At 45.7% G+C, this 19,446-nt stretch overlaps 1 protein-coding gene across 1 annotated transcript in view; it reads right to left on the reverse strand.

The window, feature by feature from the left end:
* Positions 1-19,446, reverse strand: part of LOC108928562 (exostosin-1) — a 175,001-nt gene that overhangs the window by 19,969 nt on the left and 135,586 nt on the right. The window contains exons 5-8 of the mRNA XM_018742554.2: positions 14,650-14,769; positions 10,409-10,541; positions 4,221-4,339; positions 3,418-3,513 (exon numbers count right to left, since the gene is read on the reverse strand). Coding sequence (XP_018598070.1) covers positions 3,418-3,513; positions 4,221-4,339; positions 10,409-10,541; positions 14,650-14,769 — 468 coding nt within the window. The remainder of the gene's footprint in view (positions 1-3,417; positions 3,514-4,220; positions 4,340-10,408; positions 10,542-14,649; positions 14,770-19,446) is intronic.

Genomic DNA, 19,446 nt, shown 5'->3' on the forward strand with positions numbered 1-19,446 from the left:
CCATAGCTATGTTGCTAATGTATCTTGAACAAAAATGAAGAGGATGGCCAGGAATCAGATGGACAGAGTCAATCTCAGTGACAATGATCACACCCCTTTCAACACTATGGACACAAGTGGAGGACAGATGCATTCTGGAGGCACTCTGTCTATGTGGTCACTAAGAGTCAACACTGACTCGATATCACTTATGAAGAGCAACAGTTATGCTCGCTACAGCTCTGAGGGTGAAGACGATGGTGAAGATGGCCAGCAGCTGAAGACGCTGGAGCAGAGAAGTGCTAATGAGAGATTGCTTTCCTTCTTGAACCCCCTGCGGAGCACAAGCAGATGTCCTCCCACGCAAAGTGATAAGGAGCCATCTCGAGGACATCCTACCCACCACCCAGGAGGCCAAATTACTGCAAGAATCCAGGCAGAAAGACACACTTGTGCTGCCTGTCCCCCTGATTTGAGGCAGTGGACTCCAGGAAGAGATTCCAGTGAACGATAGAGAGAGGTGGCGCTGAGTTAGCCTTTAGTGCCCCATTAAAGACCTCACAGGATTCTCCACGTAGTCTGAGAATAACTACCAAGCAGTTCAATGCCTGCATCATGTCTTAGATATGCAAATGAGAGGCAGTTCATTTGGTAAGGTATATGTCCATGCTGACATGACTTCCACCCGCATATAAGCCGACTGTTGACCATTTTACACATAGACAAACCCAGAGGGTTTCAGAGTGCTGCTCTCCACCACCATGCCTTTGTCTCTGTGCTCATGTCCATGCTACTCATGCAAAAATCCATATCCCTGCATGACCGTGGATGTCAGCCACCCCACTTATTTCAAAAAGCACCTCTTCAAAACCTTAGGAGTGGGCCTTCCGTTTATTCAGTTATACCCGGTTTTTCTGGAATAGTCTCATTGTGTCGATCAAAATCAAGCCAGAAATCTCCCCGAAACCACAAATGATGAGACAGAGGTCATCATGTGCTGGACACATTATGAGAAGACTAGATTCCTCTGAAAAGATGGTAATGCTTGGAAAAACTAGAGGAAGTAGAAGATGAGGATGTCCGGTGACCAGAGTGATGGACTCAGTCACAATGAAAATGGATGCACTCCTTTCAATTGCTCCGGAAGGACTCTGCACATAGGGTCACCAGGAGCCGATGTCAAACAACAACAGTCTCACTCTGTCAGGAATCACATAATTACACACGGCTACTTCTTGTACATATTCGAAAGGGACAAGTATATGTTGGCGCCGCATTGTAAAGTTGTAACTTTTAAACATTATAATCCCTCTGCTGTTGGTATGAATCATACTAACGTTACAGTGTGCAATGTGCAACCTAATACTTCCTCTTAGTACAGAGATTTACCACAGTTTGTTAGGAAGCCCAATGTTAAACAATCTTGGCGAGGGAGGAGGAGAAGTCCTAACTCCATCGTTTCTGGTGTCATGAGTTCCTGCCAGCCTGACAGGTACCGGCAGGGGTGACAGACTTGCTAAAAGGTGAGATGATAGCTCGGTGTCAGGTGAATATCGAGGTGCACGTTGGAGGAGCCCTGGGTCGAGTTAATTAGCCTTCAGATGGGAGCTCAACTGAAGGCGCACGATTGCTAGCTGTGCCCCATGCCTGAGGACACAAGCAAAAGAGAGAGAAAAAAAAATAAAAAATCAATAATATTATAGGCAGAGTTTTAATGGAAAGCTGCTGATGACCTCTAGCTGGGCTGATGATTGTTTTCCATGGAAACAGAAGAAGCAAGACTTCTTGAGAGAGAGTCGCCTGTATTAATTACGGCTGGGTGAGCTCTCCGACCTCACTTTGCGCGGAGTGCAGTTAAGCCGGCACCAGACTAATTCAATTAACGGTACTTCGATTTTCACCTGACGCTTGAAAAAATAATTAGCTGAGGGAAGAGAAAAAGTATGAAAAGGATAAAAAAAAAAAATCACAGATGTACAGTACTTGTTGAGTTGAAAAAACTTGAGAAGAGGAAGAACAACTGTGGACCGTGCCGTAAATACAATATAAGGAGTTTGCGCTCGTGGCTGTTTGCCACATAGCGCTGTTCAGGAAGAAACGGTAATTAACCCCTGAAGAAAAGTCACCACGCCTCATTCCCCTAAAATGACAAGACGTTTAACAAGTGAACTCAAACAATTTCCGTTGACAACGTGCCACAGTTTGCTTTTGTACGCCTGGCGAGGTAAACAAATAAAAAGAAATGCACCAGTTCCAAGGGCTTTCTTTCCAGCAGCTTTCCAGACAGGACTCTGATTAAGTCTGATTTGAACAATTGACTCTTCAGTTCGAACGCAGCGGGCTCGCATTGTTCTGCGAGATGACTGGAAAGAGATACACCGGAGCAGCTGTCTTATTACACCAGAATACTCCAAGCAAGTAATTACGGGCCCAGAGATGCCGCTTACAAAGACCGCGTTCTGTGACTTTGGAAACGCATTGCTATACATCGCTGGCTTTATGCGGAAAACAAATGGTATCAATTAGTAAACACACCCCTGGCTTTCACGGACAGCTTCCCACATGATCTGTGTGGACAAGTCCCAGGTCATCAAAGAAACAGCTGGACGGGAGGGCGGGAATGTGCGTTTTCCACAATCGGCGTGGAGAAGCGACACAAATGGCCCGTCGGCCTCGAGCAGGATTCCTGGACTGTGAGACGGAGGTCCGTCTGCAGCCAGAAATTAAGCAAATGCCTCATGGAAACGCCTGTAATGAAAGCTTTCATCTATTTTCAGAGGAACCTTTTGAGCTCCAAGGCAAACTTAACACAGAACAGCACTGTTGTCCCAAACAGCTGTGCGCCATTCCATGTCGACGCTCGCTTTCATCAGTAAAGCAGTTTTTCTAAATATTTACTGCAATGGGAAACAAACGTAAAGGGAAACACGAAACATGTTCTAAAAGACTTAAAACACATGACAAGAAAAACAGGACTCAAAGCAACATGTGGGGAGAAACGGCGGCCCCGAAATGTTAGTCGTACGCGGTTATGGTTTCGGTGTCGGCCGTAGCTGCTGATGAAGACATCACCCTGAGTGTTTACTCAGTCCAGTGAACATCAGAGTAATGGCTGTGATCTCTTCTTGATCTCTTCTTGCAGGAATGGTGCCCCAGCGGGAGCGCTGCACTTCACAGGCTGCCCATAATGCACCGCGGCGCATCTGGCTTTGCGCCACAGAAACCGACTCTTCGGCGTGGAAAGCTGTGCGGAGAAAGGCCTCCAGAGTGTGTCGACCGAGAAAAGGGAAACAAATGGAGCCGCGGATGAAGCTCCCAACTCCCGATGTCCGACACTGGCGCGGCGCACCTGTCCTTGAACCAAACCGCAGGTCGCCCCGCACACGGCCGGCCCCGGCCCCGACCCCGGCCCCGGGCTCAGCCCAACCCTGCTCGTACCTTCCTCTCTCCCTCGATGACTGTGATAGGCACTGAAGTGGCAGGCCACCTGCTCCGGGGAGGGACCGGCCTGTCGCAGCTCCATAGTATGATGATCTGGGGACAAGGTGACTTAGCTTAGCATTAGCGTTAGCTTAGTGCTAGCTTTCCATCTGGTGTTTTTCCCATCTCACCCTCTCTTTCTGAGTTTTAATTCTAAGAGGACCTTTACAGCCTGACATCCCCGTGTCTGACACTGGCAGTGACAATCATGTCCGATCAAGGCTTGACATTAAAAGGCTTGCTAATGAGAAATGTAGAAAAGAGCAAGTTTCGGAATATGTTGTTATGGATTTACATTTATTTATTTAGCTGAGGCATTTCTCCAAAGCAACTTACAGTGTTGATGTTACAATTATTTACCCATTTATACAGCTGGGTTATTTCACTGGAGCAATGCAGGGTAAGTATCTTGCTCAAAGTTACTAGAGCGGGAGGTAAGGCTGGAACCTGCAACCTTTGGGTTCAAAGGCAGTAGCGCCAACCACTACATTACCAGCTCTCCCTAGACAAAAACATATCTTGAATAAACACCTCAGTTTAAAGAATAAATGTCAATTATAGACACGAATGCACTTAATATCATACTCCAGGCGTGATAAGGCCAGATCCTCACATTTCTGCCAATACCAAAATTCCATTGAAGTTTCCATACAATACACAGTTAACTTCTACATGATTCTCTCTCCCCCAACATTGCATTCCTATATTATATTCACATCCAGTGAAATCTGAGACCCTCGGAGACCTCTGCGAGCCCTCACCTGCGCACAGAACTTGGACTTGGCCACGGCGATGATCAGCTTCACCACGGGCTGCAGCTGCGACTGCAGGGGCGTCACGGCCTGGACGACGGCGGTGAACTCCTGAGACGGGCTTTTACCTGGAGGAAGGAAGCGAGACATGGCGTGCCATCAGCGCGACAGGTACCCAGGAGTCCCCCTCATACCGCCGATGAGGACGGGGAGCTTCGCTAAAGAGCTTTGCTAAAAGCTTTCCGATCAATCTCTCTGACACAGGCACTGAACTCAGCATCTCACGAGTGCTGTTTGTTTTTTAAACCTTTCAGAAAATGGAGAAAGGGATGGTTCAATTCCCCAGCAGGCAGCCTACTTTTCTGATGGCCGGTTCACTGGAACATGGGGATCATGTATTAACGTGGGGCACAAATCTCTGCTCTGCTCATCTATGCATCCTCTTAGAAGGGACAGTAGGTGGTGTAGCGGTTAGAACCTCTACACTCAAAGCATCTTGGTTCAAATTCCACTCCAGCTGTTGTACCCTTGATCAAGCTCCTTTCCCCGAAGTGACACAATAAGAAGTACCATGGGGTATAGATAGGTAGATCACTGCAGAACTAACACTTTAAGTCACATTAGACAAAAGTGCCAGTTAACAGTAGTAGTTATAATAACTATACTAATAATACCGTTCCTTCATATTAAAAACCATAACATTTATCCCAAATGCACAGGTAACTCAACCCATCTCACATTGCATTAATCTCTTAAATCTGAGATTGCTTAAAAAAACCAGCTCAATCAATCATTTTGCTACAGAGTGATGGTTTTTGGCAGTTTGTATTTATGCGTGTCTAAACTATTCCAGAAGGGAGATGAACATATAAAGTCTTTTAATTTTTTATGTAATTGAGATGAGATGAAACCAATGTGCTTGCATAAATAACACCAAACTCAGTGCACTCGAGAACATTTGGGAACGCTTAGAGCCCGATTTTGCTCGCACAGCCCAGCGCTGCTCTACTTGCCGCAATCAATCATGGACATTTTGGGTTGAGAAAAAACACGAGACATGCTTGGATCACTTCAACAGCGCACCGCGGTGCAACGGGCTCCGACAGAGCAGCACAATAGCGACCAGGAGGGTTTTCGCAGTCCACGGCGCAGAATGATGTCTATTTAATGCACTGGCGACTCCCCCTACATCGAACATAGCTTTTAACGCAGCTTAAAAAGGATTTCGAAGGATCGGCCTGTGAGTCACGTGCAAAAGGAGTCTCGGAAGATCACATCCCATCTATTATTCTTCAACATTCTGCGTCCTCGGTACAGTACGGGTGCTGAGAACTCACCCTTACACACACTTCTGGCACAAATCACTGCATCTCTCTGTGTTTTAAGGGATTCACAAGAATGGGGTTTGAAATAGAAAAAAAGCATTTGCTGTAATTCATGGTGGTTAATTCCCTTGTCACATCTTACTCGTGGATTACTAGTCGATGCTGAAAAATATTAATAAGATCACAAAGACATGATTTACAGCTTTTCACACTTTTGTTTAAATCTCTGTCCTTTGCTTGCAGTTTTAAACAGTTCCCCCATTTATAAAGCTGGGTGTTTTTCTTTTCTTTAATACAAGTCATTCAGGTTAAACTGCAGCAAGGCTCCTACTGGGATCTGATCCAGTCAGCGCTCCCCAGACACTGCAATCCTTAACCTATAAACTGCCTTTGTTATGCCAAATCATGGAAAAGAATGAAAGGGCTTTTTTCCCCCAAATGAACCCAAAGATCTTTCGTTTTTATTGGTCATTTCAGTTCTATTTCTTTTGGTTTATCATGAGGAAAGCGAATGCTGTAAACTCGGGGTTGGCCCCTTTCATAATCACTGCCTGGACCAAACACTCCCTAGTGAGCAACACCTCCTTATAATAAAAGGAACAGTATCAAAGCACATAAAGACATGGGCATATAAATGTAATTTCAGCTTTATAATAGTGGGAGGGGATGATTCGAGGGATGAGGTGAGGAGACTCTACAACTCCCTGTGCCCATTCCATCCCTCGTCCGTGGGCGAGGCCCAGTGAGCGCACCCCTGTGGCTTGCTCTGCGATCCAGTCAAACGGCACCACGGCGAGAGGTTTTTATTTCACCGACGTAAAAATCGGTTTAAAGAGAAGTCTGAGGAAGGAGGGGAAAGGGGAGAGACAGCTCCTGAAAGCAGTGGGATGCAGCTGCCGTCAGCCGAAACCGGTTACGATCCTCGTGGGCCTCAACAATCACAGTTAGTCTCCTCTCTGGGCTGATTCTGCGGCCTAAGTGTTTCCAGAGGCGTCGGGACTTGGCTCGCTTTTTCATGTCGTGACTGACAGCTTTTGCAATGGCAGTAACATGCCTAGATCGAGTATTGAACCTTGGTGCAAAATCAATACTGAGGGACAAAACCTTCGATTTAACCTGAACGCTTCAGTTTGCGGAAAAAGAGCGGAACGGACGCGTCTCGGCACACGCCCTAGCTGACACTTCGGACACGGTCGCACTGGGAATGCATGAGAAACGATTGCTAAGACGAAATGCAAATCCCACACACACACACACGCACACGCACACACACACGCAGGCTGAAGCCGCTTGTCCTGAGGGATGCAAATAAAGTCACCAAATTTAAGCAATTATAACATTTTAAGATATGTTAGTTGTCACTCACAAAAACATAATTTGGTTATTGGAAAAAAAAGAAAAACCTTAGCCTTAACCGTAATAGTCGTAAAAAAAGGGTGATGGGAGTGTGGTGGCAAGAACCATTACCTTAGAATCAGAAGGGCCCAGCTTCGAATCCTTACTCCCGCTGTAGTACCTTTTATGAAAGTACTAATCCTAGATTAATACAGTAAAAATTACTCAATTCTAGGTAGTTGAGCGTACAAACCTTAACACCGTAAGCCAATTTGGGGAAAACAGAGAACAAGAGTTATTTTAATACACCACATAGATTTCAGTGCCAACAGTCAGTAGATTAAAAGGAAAATGAAAGGATTCCCAACTACACGAAGGGTACTGAATCCACTTCGAAGTAATGGAAAGTAAGAGCGTTGTGGTTTGTGTGTTGCCAGGACCGAAGACACGTAATTTCATGAGGAGCGACGATGCTGGCAGGAAGAAGCTCACAATGAGCCTTGATCATCTGGAGACTTCATCCCGGGGGGGTTCGTTCATCCGAGTTACTGCCTCGCCTCTCCTCTCCTCGCCTCGCCTCTCCTCTCCTCTCCTCTCCTCTCCTCTACCCCTCCAGACCGTACCGCTCACGTGCTTCAGATGCCGCGCTCTGTCACATTCACAGATGGGTTTTGTTCTTCAAACTATCCGACCTACGCATGTATAGTTAACTGTAGATGTTTTCCACAGTGGACCGCATGACTTTAAACTGCTCACTTGTGCAGCTGCACATGTCCTGGAACAATGTGGGGAATGCAGCTTCAGTGCCAGCATCATTTACCCCCTAGGGTTTGAACTCTCAACCATGCGCCAACCAAGTTGGACTGCTAACGCCATTGTACTTCAGCGCCGCCTTCGCGGGAGACGGGCAGCTCCGCTACACAACCTCCGCTGTGGTCTGACCCATGGAAAACTAAACAAACGGCTCGAGTCCAACACAGAAACACCCTCGTTTCGCAGGAGGAACAGACGAGGCCCATCTGCTACGCCGGAACGCAAACCCCAGGTTCCGGTTCCATTTCCTCCAGATTAATTACCCCAGAAAGTGAACAAAGATACTAATTAGGTGCAGGATTCTTCCAGGTGACCCTTGAATCATGCTAGGAGAAAAACAGTGAACAACGAAGCAAAAATAATGAGGGATTTAGATACAAGCTCTGCGATATGAGTTTTTTATGTGTCTTTCGAAGTCGATTATTCTCATCACAATGCAGTGTCTGGCAGAGAGCAGATCTTCCATGGAATAAAGGCCAATATGAAACTCAGCATAAAAACATAAGTAATACAGTCAGATCTTACGCCCATTTCACAAAAGCATTCCCACATGACCTCCAGTTTTAATGCAAAAAATATAAAGTATATGAAAAGTGTGAAAAACAATTATGAAACAACCACAGGAGCACCTGAGGTGCACCAGACCTCTCTCAGGTGACTCACGACAGCCCCAGAAACCCCCTCAAATTCCCTCTCGGCATCTTACCCTTCCTCACCTCACCTGTGTCCTCTCAGGTATTACAAATACCCCACTATTACTGTACAGTGTTTTTTTTTTTGTACATTTTTACTGTTTCCTGTTTATTACAGTATATTTTTCATAAAGATGCCTACTACTTCATACACTATTATTGTTTTGTGTATTATGGTACCCTGTCCCACATGGTTTAAGTGGTATATCTTATATTTTTCCTTTACATGCTGTGTTGATGCCCAAATTCCTGCATAAATTGCCAGTCCACTGTAATCACCTCTTGTGAACAAGTTTTTCCCACCCTTTGTGTCCTCAGATGGTAAACAGTTTAATTATGGGCTGATTAATGTATCAGCTGCTTATTAATTGACGCTCTAGACCCAGAAACAGGAGTTTGTACTTTAGTCCAATTTGGACATACAGTGCGGTATCTCCGTGTGAATCAGGATGGCATTCATCTTCATTATGCTACATAAATTGTCTAATTCTCAGGGATTTTTTTTGTCACTGCTTCATCACACCGGTGCTACAGAGGTATATTAAAATTTCACAGTGCGCGGTTTTTAATGTATGTCAGATCTCACTATAAGTGTAATTACTGCTTTGAGGATAACGAGAAGGGCAGTTTACCACTGCTGCCTGGTAGATCACCGTACTCTGCTGGCAATTATCCGAGATGCTCATTTGTAAATCGTAATGCATTATTTCAGCTGGATTTGTCATGAGATGCAGAACAAGACATAATGTCTAGTTTTGTGAGGGACTTGTGCAGTGGGCCATAAACTGAATTAATGTACGAAGAACTAAAGCAAGATGGCATATCTATAGACCGAGTTCCAAACACCCAGCTACACAGATCAGTGTTCACTCAGGAATTTTAGGTTATGGACCTTGGACCTACTTTAAATGCCAAGTCTGTTGCGAATTCTCACAGCAGCATGATCTCTGGCTGTTGAACAGGGCGGCAGGGTGTGTAATTGGATGTAGGTTCGAACCCTGCTCGGTCCCTCTGGAGTTTGTATGTTCTCCCCGCGTTTGTGTGGGTTTCCCGCAGGGATGCCATGGTTTCCTCCCACAACCCAAAGACATGTTTTGGGTGAATTTATGACCTGTAAGTTGCCTGTAGGGTGTACAGGTGTGTGTCACAGTGCTCTGCAGTACAGATGGGTAACTGACTGCAGGGAGTATAATGTAGTGTCTCTAACACTGTAAGATAGTGTAAGCCGCCTTAGACAAAGGTTTTGGAGAAATACTACATAGTAATCACTGATTTAGAGAAAAGCATCTGCTAAATTAATAAATGTAAAATGAACATTCTTACAGAATTTCGGGGGGCGTAGTGGTGCAGTGGGTTGGACTGGGTCCTGCTCTCCGGTGGGTCTTGGGTTCAAGTCCCGCTTAGGGTGCCTTGCGACGGACTGGCGTCCCGTCCTGGGTGTGTCCCCTCCCCCTCCAGCCTAACGCCCTGTGTTGTAGGGTTAGGCTCCGGTTCCCCACGACCCCGTATGGGACAAGCGGGTCAGAAAGTGTGTGTGTGCGTGTGTGTGTGTGTGTGTGTGTGTGTGTGTGTGTGTGTGAACATTCTTACAGAATTTGCCAGAAGCAATAGTTCTGTCATCTCACTGTTAGTTAGCCACTACTTTCCTTGTTTATAGCGCTGTGTACAAATTTTTAATTAACATTTAATTTTGTTTCACTCACTGACTAAATTTAATAGTCTACACTGCAGGCCCATTGTGAGTTTCCGCTCAGTACGTGTGTTTCCTGTCTGCAACTGGGGACACACACTTGCATCAAAAATGTCGGCCAACCCTTGCAAACAAAGGCGGGGTTGGAATGGTGGTTCTCTGGTAGAACACAGACCGCAGTCCTAATATAGTTGCGAAGCAATGCTTAGGATTGTTGGGAATGCTTGTTTGCTGACATCTTCTCGGTGACTGGCAGACCTCGGGCACTATCCCACGTTGCTGCCCGTCAGTGTGTCTCCTGCCTATGAAGAGTAGCGCTTCACCTGCGGTTCACCAACTCACCCAGCGCGGCATAGTAGAAGGGAAAGGCGGCGGGGTCAGAGGAGAAGTGCGGCAGCACGTAGAGTCCCCCGGGCTGAGCGTTCCACATTAACTTGTTCCTGGACACGTGTGAGTGTACTCGGTCCTGGATTATCTGGGAACAACAACGACGACAGCAATGGCATTAGTGGGGAATGCGTGAAGCCCCCTGTGGGAAGGATTTCGAACGCATCATGCAGGACGTGTGATTTTGACAGGACCTCGTTGGTGTTGATAACGCCCTTGTCCCCTCTCCTCCAGAAGGCATGGACATGATCGGGCCCAGTTGGCTACATGCTTGGTGACAACTGAACTGCAAGTGCAACTGCATTGCAAATAAACTGAACAACCTTTTCAAATTATTCTACTACAGCCTTACTGATTTAAATACCCATGTGTCAAGAGTGATAAACACTAGAGACACACTAAAGACTGACATTTCATCTTAAGTCAAAAAGACCAGAACAAGCCATGGATGGTACAACTGCACAGTTAAGCACTTTTAAACACATTGCGGTTTGTCCTGAAATTCTTGAGACATTATTTACACTTTATCCCTATATATTCAATTCAATAATTTTTTCAGAGTACTCTTTTCAGCAGATTGGTGAGAAATAGATAAAGCACCACAGTTTCACAAAAGCAGTGATAAGGTAACACTGAGTTGGCCAGGTAGGATGGCTGGCAGCTGAGGAGAGGAAAACAAAAAACTCCCCACTACAACGAAGTTGAGAAAAACTCTGGGGGTCAATATGCCAGTGGCAGCCCACCACTCCCTGGAATTTTACTGTGGAGGTGTCACGCCCACGACCTCGGTGCAACTCAGCGCACCTGTGGATGATCAAGGAGAAAGAGCATAAAAGGACGACGCTGGACCGACGAGGTTGCAGAACTTCATCGAGCCATCCGCTCACCCACGCCTGCGATCTCCTGCGATTTCTCCCGCATCCTCTTATTTTCCTCCTCGTCCTCGTTCCCGTACCTGTTCTGGTTCCTGTCCTCCCGAAACCCAGCCCCCTTGTCTCCTCGTTCTCTTTGTTCCCTGACCATTGGTTTCATTTCCTGGACTATGACTTTGGATTCTCCTTGTATTGACGTCTGCTCATCGGTGACCCTCGCTATGACGATGACTACGTATTTTGCCTGCCATCCTGTATAAAATAACACCGTGCAACCGCACTTGGGTCCACATCACCCTAGCAAACATGACAAGAGGCAGGCCCTGTATAGATGTTTCTACAGCTAAGGAATCATTACAACAAGCAGTAGAGAGCCAGAATCCGAGGAAAGAGAAACTGTGGTCTAGTTCCCGGTGGCTGATTCCAGTAGTGTTAGTACATGATATACAGCCAGATATTTACAGATACTTGCTGGAACAAGTAAAATTAATTACAGAAAATAGGGCTTCAGGGTTCATCTAAGCATAGCATATGGATTTCAAACCAATAGCCTTTTGTTCACGTGTCCAGTTCCACCCCCTCATGGTACTACTGTCAAAACCGGTGGCTTCCAGGCTGGGCGTGTAGGTCCAAGTGGGCAGGTTTCTCCTGCATATTCTACTCAGGTGCTTGAAAAAACCCCAGTGACCATTTAATATGTGGCTGTCGGTGGTGTTCGTTCTCGGAAATTCGTCATTCCAAATCCATTCCGATGTTCATTAGGTGTGCACTGGATGGACTGAAGATGAGAAACATATTTTGATATTCTGGTTCAGTAAACCTGTGGATTGGGGAAATGGATGCAAAGCAACGGCTCTTTCCGCTCAATAAGCACTGCACAACATCGTACTCTGGGGGATGTTCCAGGAAAATACGAGGCCGGCTGGAATAACAAAAAACTGAGGCTAGAAGAACACATGGAAAGTACCTTTCTGATCTATTCGGGTAATTACTTTGCATTTAGAACCAGACCTTGGAGAACAGTTTTTGTGTGGAGTATGAGAGCCAGGGGACAGACAGAGGAGTTCACACCCCTCCCCTTCTTTCATTTTGAGTGCATAGGCAAAGGCCAACGCGGTTCGTCAATTTCCCCAATGACAAACAGCCACGAAACAGGCAGTTCTATTGAACTCAGTTGGGTGACTTGAACTTGAGTCTTAACTGTCCTGAAAGAGATGTTTGACTCCCACAAGACACTTCTACCATACTGATGTTGCCAGTGTTTGGCAAGGTAGTTTATTACTTTACCTCTTATAAATTGCACATGGTACTATAAGCTAAATGCACTGACTTTTAATCACAACATCGTGGGCTGATAATTCATAATAAGGTGTTCATCTGGCTCATAACTTTCTCCAAGGTGACCAACAAAAATGCTGAAAAGACAACATAAAACACATGAACAAGAAAGAAAGCAACCTACAAACACACACAACAGGCTGTCCCCTGGGGGAAGCATGTTTGACTAGCAAAAGAAAAAGCTTCTACCGCCCACAAAAGTGGATTTTTGGACCTGACGGAAAGCAACAAATACGGCTAAGGCAAACAGAACGATGTCAGAATGACTTGCAGCAGTTTCTGAGGCCGAGGTCATTCCGTACTTCCAGTCTTGTTGATGTTTTTTGTGCTTCGTTGCCTTTTTGGTTTTGCAGCATTGCTTTTGACACACATAATGTAAATTTTTTTTGACTGTTTCTGAAAAAGTAAGGCTTTATTTACGATAGCCGTGTTTTTGGCAACTTTCAAGTTAGTGGACTTTAATGACTTAAACATGGTCTTTGACAGACTTTAGTGACTCAGACCTGAACCTGATGAAAGACTTGAACTGAGACTTCAGCTTTAAAGTCTTGGAGTTCAGCATGAGTTATTTGGACTTGAGCAGTAATCCAAATTGTGGGTCATTTGATCAACTTTTCCCTCAGTAACTTGGACTTGGACTGGAGCACGAGACACTTGGCTCCAAAGTTAGTGGCCCGGCTGTAACGCTGCAGAGCACCACCTAATTTGCTCCTCAGTGGATTGGATTGTCCTTTATATGCACCTGCTTGATGTCCTTCTGATGGAAGCGAAGAATGAGAAACCCTGAGTACGGCTGTAATCCGGGAGCCACTTCATGAGGGGGTGGACTTTGAAGCACCTCCATCCCTCCCCTCGCTCTCCCGCTCCTTTGATGCGATGGCCCGAGAATCCTCCGGCACGACAGAGCACATCGCAGCTCAGACCGGCGAAATTAAGTGCTGATGCAAGTCAGATCAAACGTAAAACAAAGCAGGGAAAAAATACTGAGTCTAGTGGGGCATCTTGACAGTTTACTGTAAAGAAGTCTTCACTTCTGTAAGAGACACTCATGCAGGATCAGTGTGAAATTCATCCGTCTTGCTAGAGCGCGTGGTGAATGCGGGATAACGTCAACACTGGCAAAATAAAATGCTGGGAAGTAAATGATGCTTCAGACTGAAAACGACGGAATCCACATTGTGTCTCACGGACGCTGTTTTAATGAGTATTCTTCAGGGACAGGAGAGCTGGGACTGAGGCATGATGGGAACCCACGCAGATGGAGGAGGCTTTAGCAGCGGTGAAAGGGTGCTTCGCGGTCCTGTGGGATCATAGCAGTGGCGGCACCACCTGGTACTCGGCCTCTTTACTGGACAATCTGAATCCGTGATGGTTCGCCATAGATGCGGCTCAACAACCGCTCTTATTCATTTTAGTTATGTTAAACAACCATTATGTTGTTATAGTGTTGCTTAAAGCTGCTGTCTTCATTTTGACACAAACTGAAGAAGTTCTACATTAAATACCAGCACCTACAAGTTTCCAGAAAGGGGTTACTCTCTGGGAGTCTTAAATACGGTGCACAATGCTACCTTCCATAAGGGTAGCATAGTGGATAAAGCCATTACCTGTAGACTTAAAGGTCACAGGTTTGAATCCTATCTAGAGCTTTAGTGCCCTTGAGCAAGGCAGTTACCCCAAAGTGCGCCAGGGAAAATTATACAGCTGTCCAAATCGGAAAATCATTTTAAGCAGCTTAACGTTGCAAGTTGCTTTGGAGAAATGTATCAGCTGTATGAATTAATACAATGGTGGCCTTGCCATTGATTTTTAAAACGGAAGTGGAAGAAAGGCAGTAGGGTGAAGAAAAAAGCTCCTATTCTTGTCCTAAGCAAAAACGGGGAGGTGAATTCAGACCGGCCACATTAATAATCCTGCTGAGTCACCACCCCAATCGCCCTGCCCCCTTCCCTGGCCCAGAAGAAGTATTTAAAAGGAAACACTTACCTCCAACGTAGTTAGCACTATTTTAGCTACGGAGGAAAAATAAGCATCCCAGAGGAACTGAGTTTGTTGTCTGAGCGCCAATATTTTGTCATTGTCCACCGATCTGGTAATTGATGGAACCTGGAAAAAAAGGGAAAAATTAAACTGGGGGAGGGAGGTGGCAGCTTACAGCGGAGGTACGATTATGAGACACCTCAAGTAGCATCAGGATGTAACTCTCACGCTCTTCCTCGAAACGGTTCAATGTCGATTATCATGGGAACAAAAGTGCATCTGTTGTTAGAGGTGTTGCATTTCCACACACACACACAGAGACAGAGCTTAACTGTACATTCATTCATGTTTTCCCATGTTACACCATTCTCACGAGCAATCTGTTCATGGGACCCTCCTGAGAACACCTGAGAAAACACGAGACCTTCTGCATGAAGCAAACCTACAGGTGAACCCGTCTGCGGAAGCGCAACAAGACTGAGACTTTCTGCCGGCCCTGTGAGACTGCATAGCCACATTTCCGTCCCTGCCATGAACCTGATCACTGACAAAACAGATGTTCAATGGAAAAAAGAGAATAAAATCACTGGGAGTCCATCAACACATCCACCCACCCCGTGTTAGTACTGAAACAGGGTCAAAGTAAACCTGAGTGCAGCCCCGGAAAAATAAGGCATAAGGCACAGAGTTGGATGCACGACTACTATACATACAGTATATCCACTGCAACTATATATATCATTTTGTTCATAAGAAGCATGGAAAGGATTTAGATTTGAGGCCTGCTGAAGACACCGGGCTGCAGCGGCACCAAAAGGTTTTAATAAACAGAGATGCAGGATATAAATAACCAAAATTAAATCACACCTCCCATTAGTGTTTATGTGCGTCTCCCTGGTAGGGGAATAGGCCTCTTCGTGTGTTGTGTTGCTTGCTGAAGTTCATCCCTCAGAATAATTGAATGTAATGAAATTCCCATCTCCCAGCAGGTGCAGCAACTCAATTGCAATATAGAATTAGGGCATTATCCTGCCTGAAACCCACTCCTGCCTCTCCTCGCGGACGGCCTCCCAGCGCCGGGGTGGGGGGCTCCAGGCAGACGCAACAAACCCAATTAATTCCCAGAACACAACAGAGAACGCAATTTCAGCCTGTAATTAAATAACCTGTTAACTCCATGTAAATATGAAAAAATACTGCAGCGTACCAGCAAACTATTATTATCGTCGTTATATTTTTTATGGCATAAACTATTCCAGCTACCTTTTTTGGTAATTTTTACAGTTTTAACTCTTCGGTTGGGAACGAGACGAGTCGTCCTCGTGCTCTGGGTGCCGTCGGCCTAATAGAGTTTGCCGAGTTTGCTGACATTAACTAATGGCACCAGCAACAGGAAAAATACAGAATCGTATTACTTGAGTCCATCAAATCAATTCAGAGAAATTTAAACAACAAATTGAAATATATTCACTTGGGCTTTGGATGGATCTTCCTTCACATCAGGAGAAAATGTGGAACCTAAAAATAAAATGCAAGTGCATTTTCAGAGCGTAAGTGATGAACAATCAGAAAAGCAGCCATGCAAAAAACACCAAAGATTAATCACTTCCTGTATCATGCACGGTTTCTGGATCGCGACACATTTACAAATTTGTGGTCAGATTCTCTTGCTCGCAGAAGTGGGATATCTTGAAAAACTCATAAGTTTCACCGAGTTCGTAGGGGTGGCAAATTAGGTCTCCAGCTGAATAGCTATTATTCAGGGCTTGAGCAGACCATCCGTCGCACCGGAGAGTCTCATGGCCTGGTCGTCAAACCCTGACGTCCACATCACAGCGATACATAATTATAATTAGCGATGAAATACTTTCAGGAGGGTGACTTTGTTGCCAGGGATGAAGAAACAAAAGGCTGAATGGCGCCCATTCGGTGCTGTGTAATCACAAATAATTAGGGGGCCGGAATTAAACCCATTAGCTGCTTTTAATATTCCCCTCTTTGTTAAATGTGACTGTCGAACACAAATCAAATCAGAAGCACATTGTTCCACACATGTATTTATTAGGGGCCTGAGATGTGATTTCCATGGCTCTCCGGTTTGTTCCAAGGTCAGCGGATGGAAGCTGAGCCCTTATTAATTGCTGTAATTTCCGAAAGTGTAGAGGACTGGGGGGGATGGTGGGTTGGGGAGGGGGGGTGAAATCTCTTACTGGATTTCCTTCCATTATTTCCTCACATCTCCCTTCTCTTTCCCCGTGTCGCATTTAATTTTCTCCTCCACTTTCATTTCTTTGGTGACATTTCGCCCCTCGTATCTCAAGACCCCCATTTTGCCACATTAATTTCTCGCTACCTTGAAGCCACGAAAGGGCAGGGAGGCAGCTGCTGCTATTAGGTTCAGTAATTAAAGAATATAAATATCATACATCTTGTGGGGCTTAATGAAGGGGGAGGGGATTGAACTAATAGGGTGGCTATGTGGAATTTCGCAAGACGGATGGCCCGGCACATGCCCGTGTGTGGCACGGCACCACGGCAACCATTCAGAAAACACTTCCTGCTAAGGTCACAGGTCGCTAGTTGAGGGTGGCGTCTTCGAGAATCTCCCTTCTGCTCAACGGAGCTGCAGATGTCGGAAACAATTCACTGTTGGATAAATGCAAAGGGGGGAGGATGTCCATAATGAAGCCCTGAGCTAATGAAAGACACTCAAAGATGTACCCACAAACATACACCCCAGTGACACGCACAAACATAGAGCAGAAACATCAACATTGAATAAATACAGTATATATATAAAATGGCTAGTGCTGTTGTCTTGCAGTTGAAGGATCCAGGTTCAAATCCCCAGTCCAGCTATAATCCCTTGATGATTATACTTACTCTGAATTGCTCCAGTAAAAATGACCCAGCTGCAAAAATGGGTAAATCATAGTAACTACCTTTAAGCACAGGTCTAAAACTGTGAGCTGCTTTTGAGAGAAGTATCGAGTGAGCAAACAACAATGAATCCATAGTTTGAGTTGGAACAGAGTGAAGAGTCAAACCAAACCTACTTACATCAAGGATTTTTCTCTAATGAGAGAATCTTCACAAGTGAAAATCTTTAAGCACTGTATTCATGCGCGGTGCTGTAATTACAGTAATCACAACAATGACTGCTGTACCATGCTCTGTAATCCCTGTAGGCCTAAATGTAAGTTTCCTCTACCATTCAAACAAGACAACACAGCGGGGGCATCGGATCCACGTTCCCAGGACATCGGAAATCTCCCATCGTAAAGACGGTGTGTGCAAATAACATGATCCGGTTGAGGGCAATCCAACAGAAGATTACCGTGAATGATGATTCGTAGGGTCAGTGGTGCCGTAGCAGAGAGAGTGAAGCAAGTTTTAAAGAATAAAAGGATCGGCAGCAGGGTAAAACCGTGTCAATGTGAGCAGGTAAGTGTAAGTACATGACAGATTTTGGCAAAGGGTGCTGAAGTACACACACACACACACACATTTTCAGAACCGCTTGTCCCATACAGGGTCATGGAGCCTAACCCAGCAACACAGGGCATAAGGCCAGAGGGGGAAGGGGACACACCCAGGATGGGATGCCAGTCTGCCACAAGGCACCCCAAGCAGGATTCGAACCCCAGACCCACTGGAGAGCAGGACTGCGGACCAACCCACCGCGCCACCGCACCCTGGTGTTGAAGTAATCAGTGGGAAAACACAGATGGAAAACGATGCTGTATGATGTGTTAGAAACTTATAAATTTCCCATAATACAAAGATTTTCCAATTAAAGAAAGAAAAATAAAGGGACGAACTGGAATTTTTAATCACTGAAGTATACAAAGATTTTCCCAGTATTTTTATTTATTTCAAATTTCTGTCTGCAGGTGAGCAAAGCTGACCTGTCTGTATGATGCCAGCTGACAGGTGGCAGTAAAGGGCGCCAAGACACCGTATGAGTGTGGGAGCACCTGAATTCAACTCACTTCCTCAGTGTTTACAGCCCATGTCTGGTGTTCCTGAATGTCGATGATCAATAACAAGATGAGGAACACTGCAGATGTTAATGGGAAATTGGTCAACAATCAATTGTAGACAACAGTTTGTGAGACAACATGTTTAAGGAATTCCAAATTAGTACACACACACAGTTTCTGAACCGCTTGTCCCATAGGGGGTCACGGGGAACCAGAACCTACCCGGCAACACAGGGCGTAAGGCCGGAGGGGGAGGGGACACACCCAGGACAGGACGCCAGTCCGTCGCAAGGCACTCCAAGTGGGACTTGAACCCCAGACCCACTGCAGAGCAGGACCCGGTCCAACCCACTGCGCCACCACACCCCCCAGTCTAAACTAGTATTCATTTTAAATTTCAAAGTTAATAAAAATATTAAAATAAAGTCTTTTTTTATTTTCATCTGTATCCAAAGGTTTTTACAGACGCTGACCAGCACATAAATCGTGGAACAGTGCTGTTATAAGAATTTACTGTTCACGACTAAGGGGTGCGGTGGCACAGCGGGTTTGGCCGAGTCCCGCTCTCAGGTGGGTCTGGGGTTTGAGTCCCGCTTGGGGTGCCTTGCGACAGACTGGCATCCTGTCCTGTGTGTGTCCCCTCCCCCTCCGGCCTTGTGCCCTGCGTTGCCGAGTTAGGCTTCCGCTCTCTGCGACCCCGCTTGGGACAAGCGGTTTGTGTGTGTGTGTGTGTAAGAGAGAGATTAAAAGTAGCATATAAGGAGACTCCATTTCTGTTGTAAGGTGTAGTATTCATCACCATAATGTTCGATTTTGATCA

This window comes from Scleropages formosus, chromosome 1 (genome assembly GCF_900964775.1).
Source record: "Scleropages formosus chromosome 1, fSclFor1.1, whole genome shotgun sequence".
NCBI classification, from domain to species: domain Eukaryota; kingdom Metazoa; phylum Chordata; class Actinopteri; order Osteoglossiformes; family Osteoglossidae; genus Scleropages; species Scleropages formosus.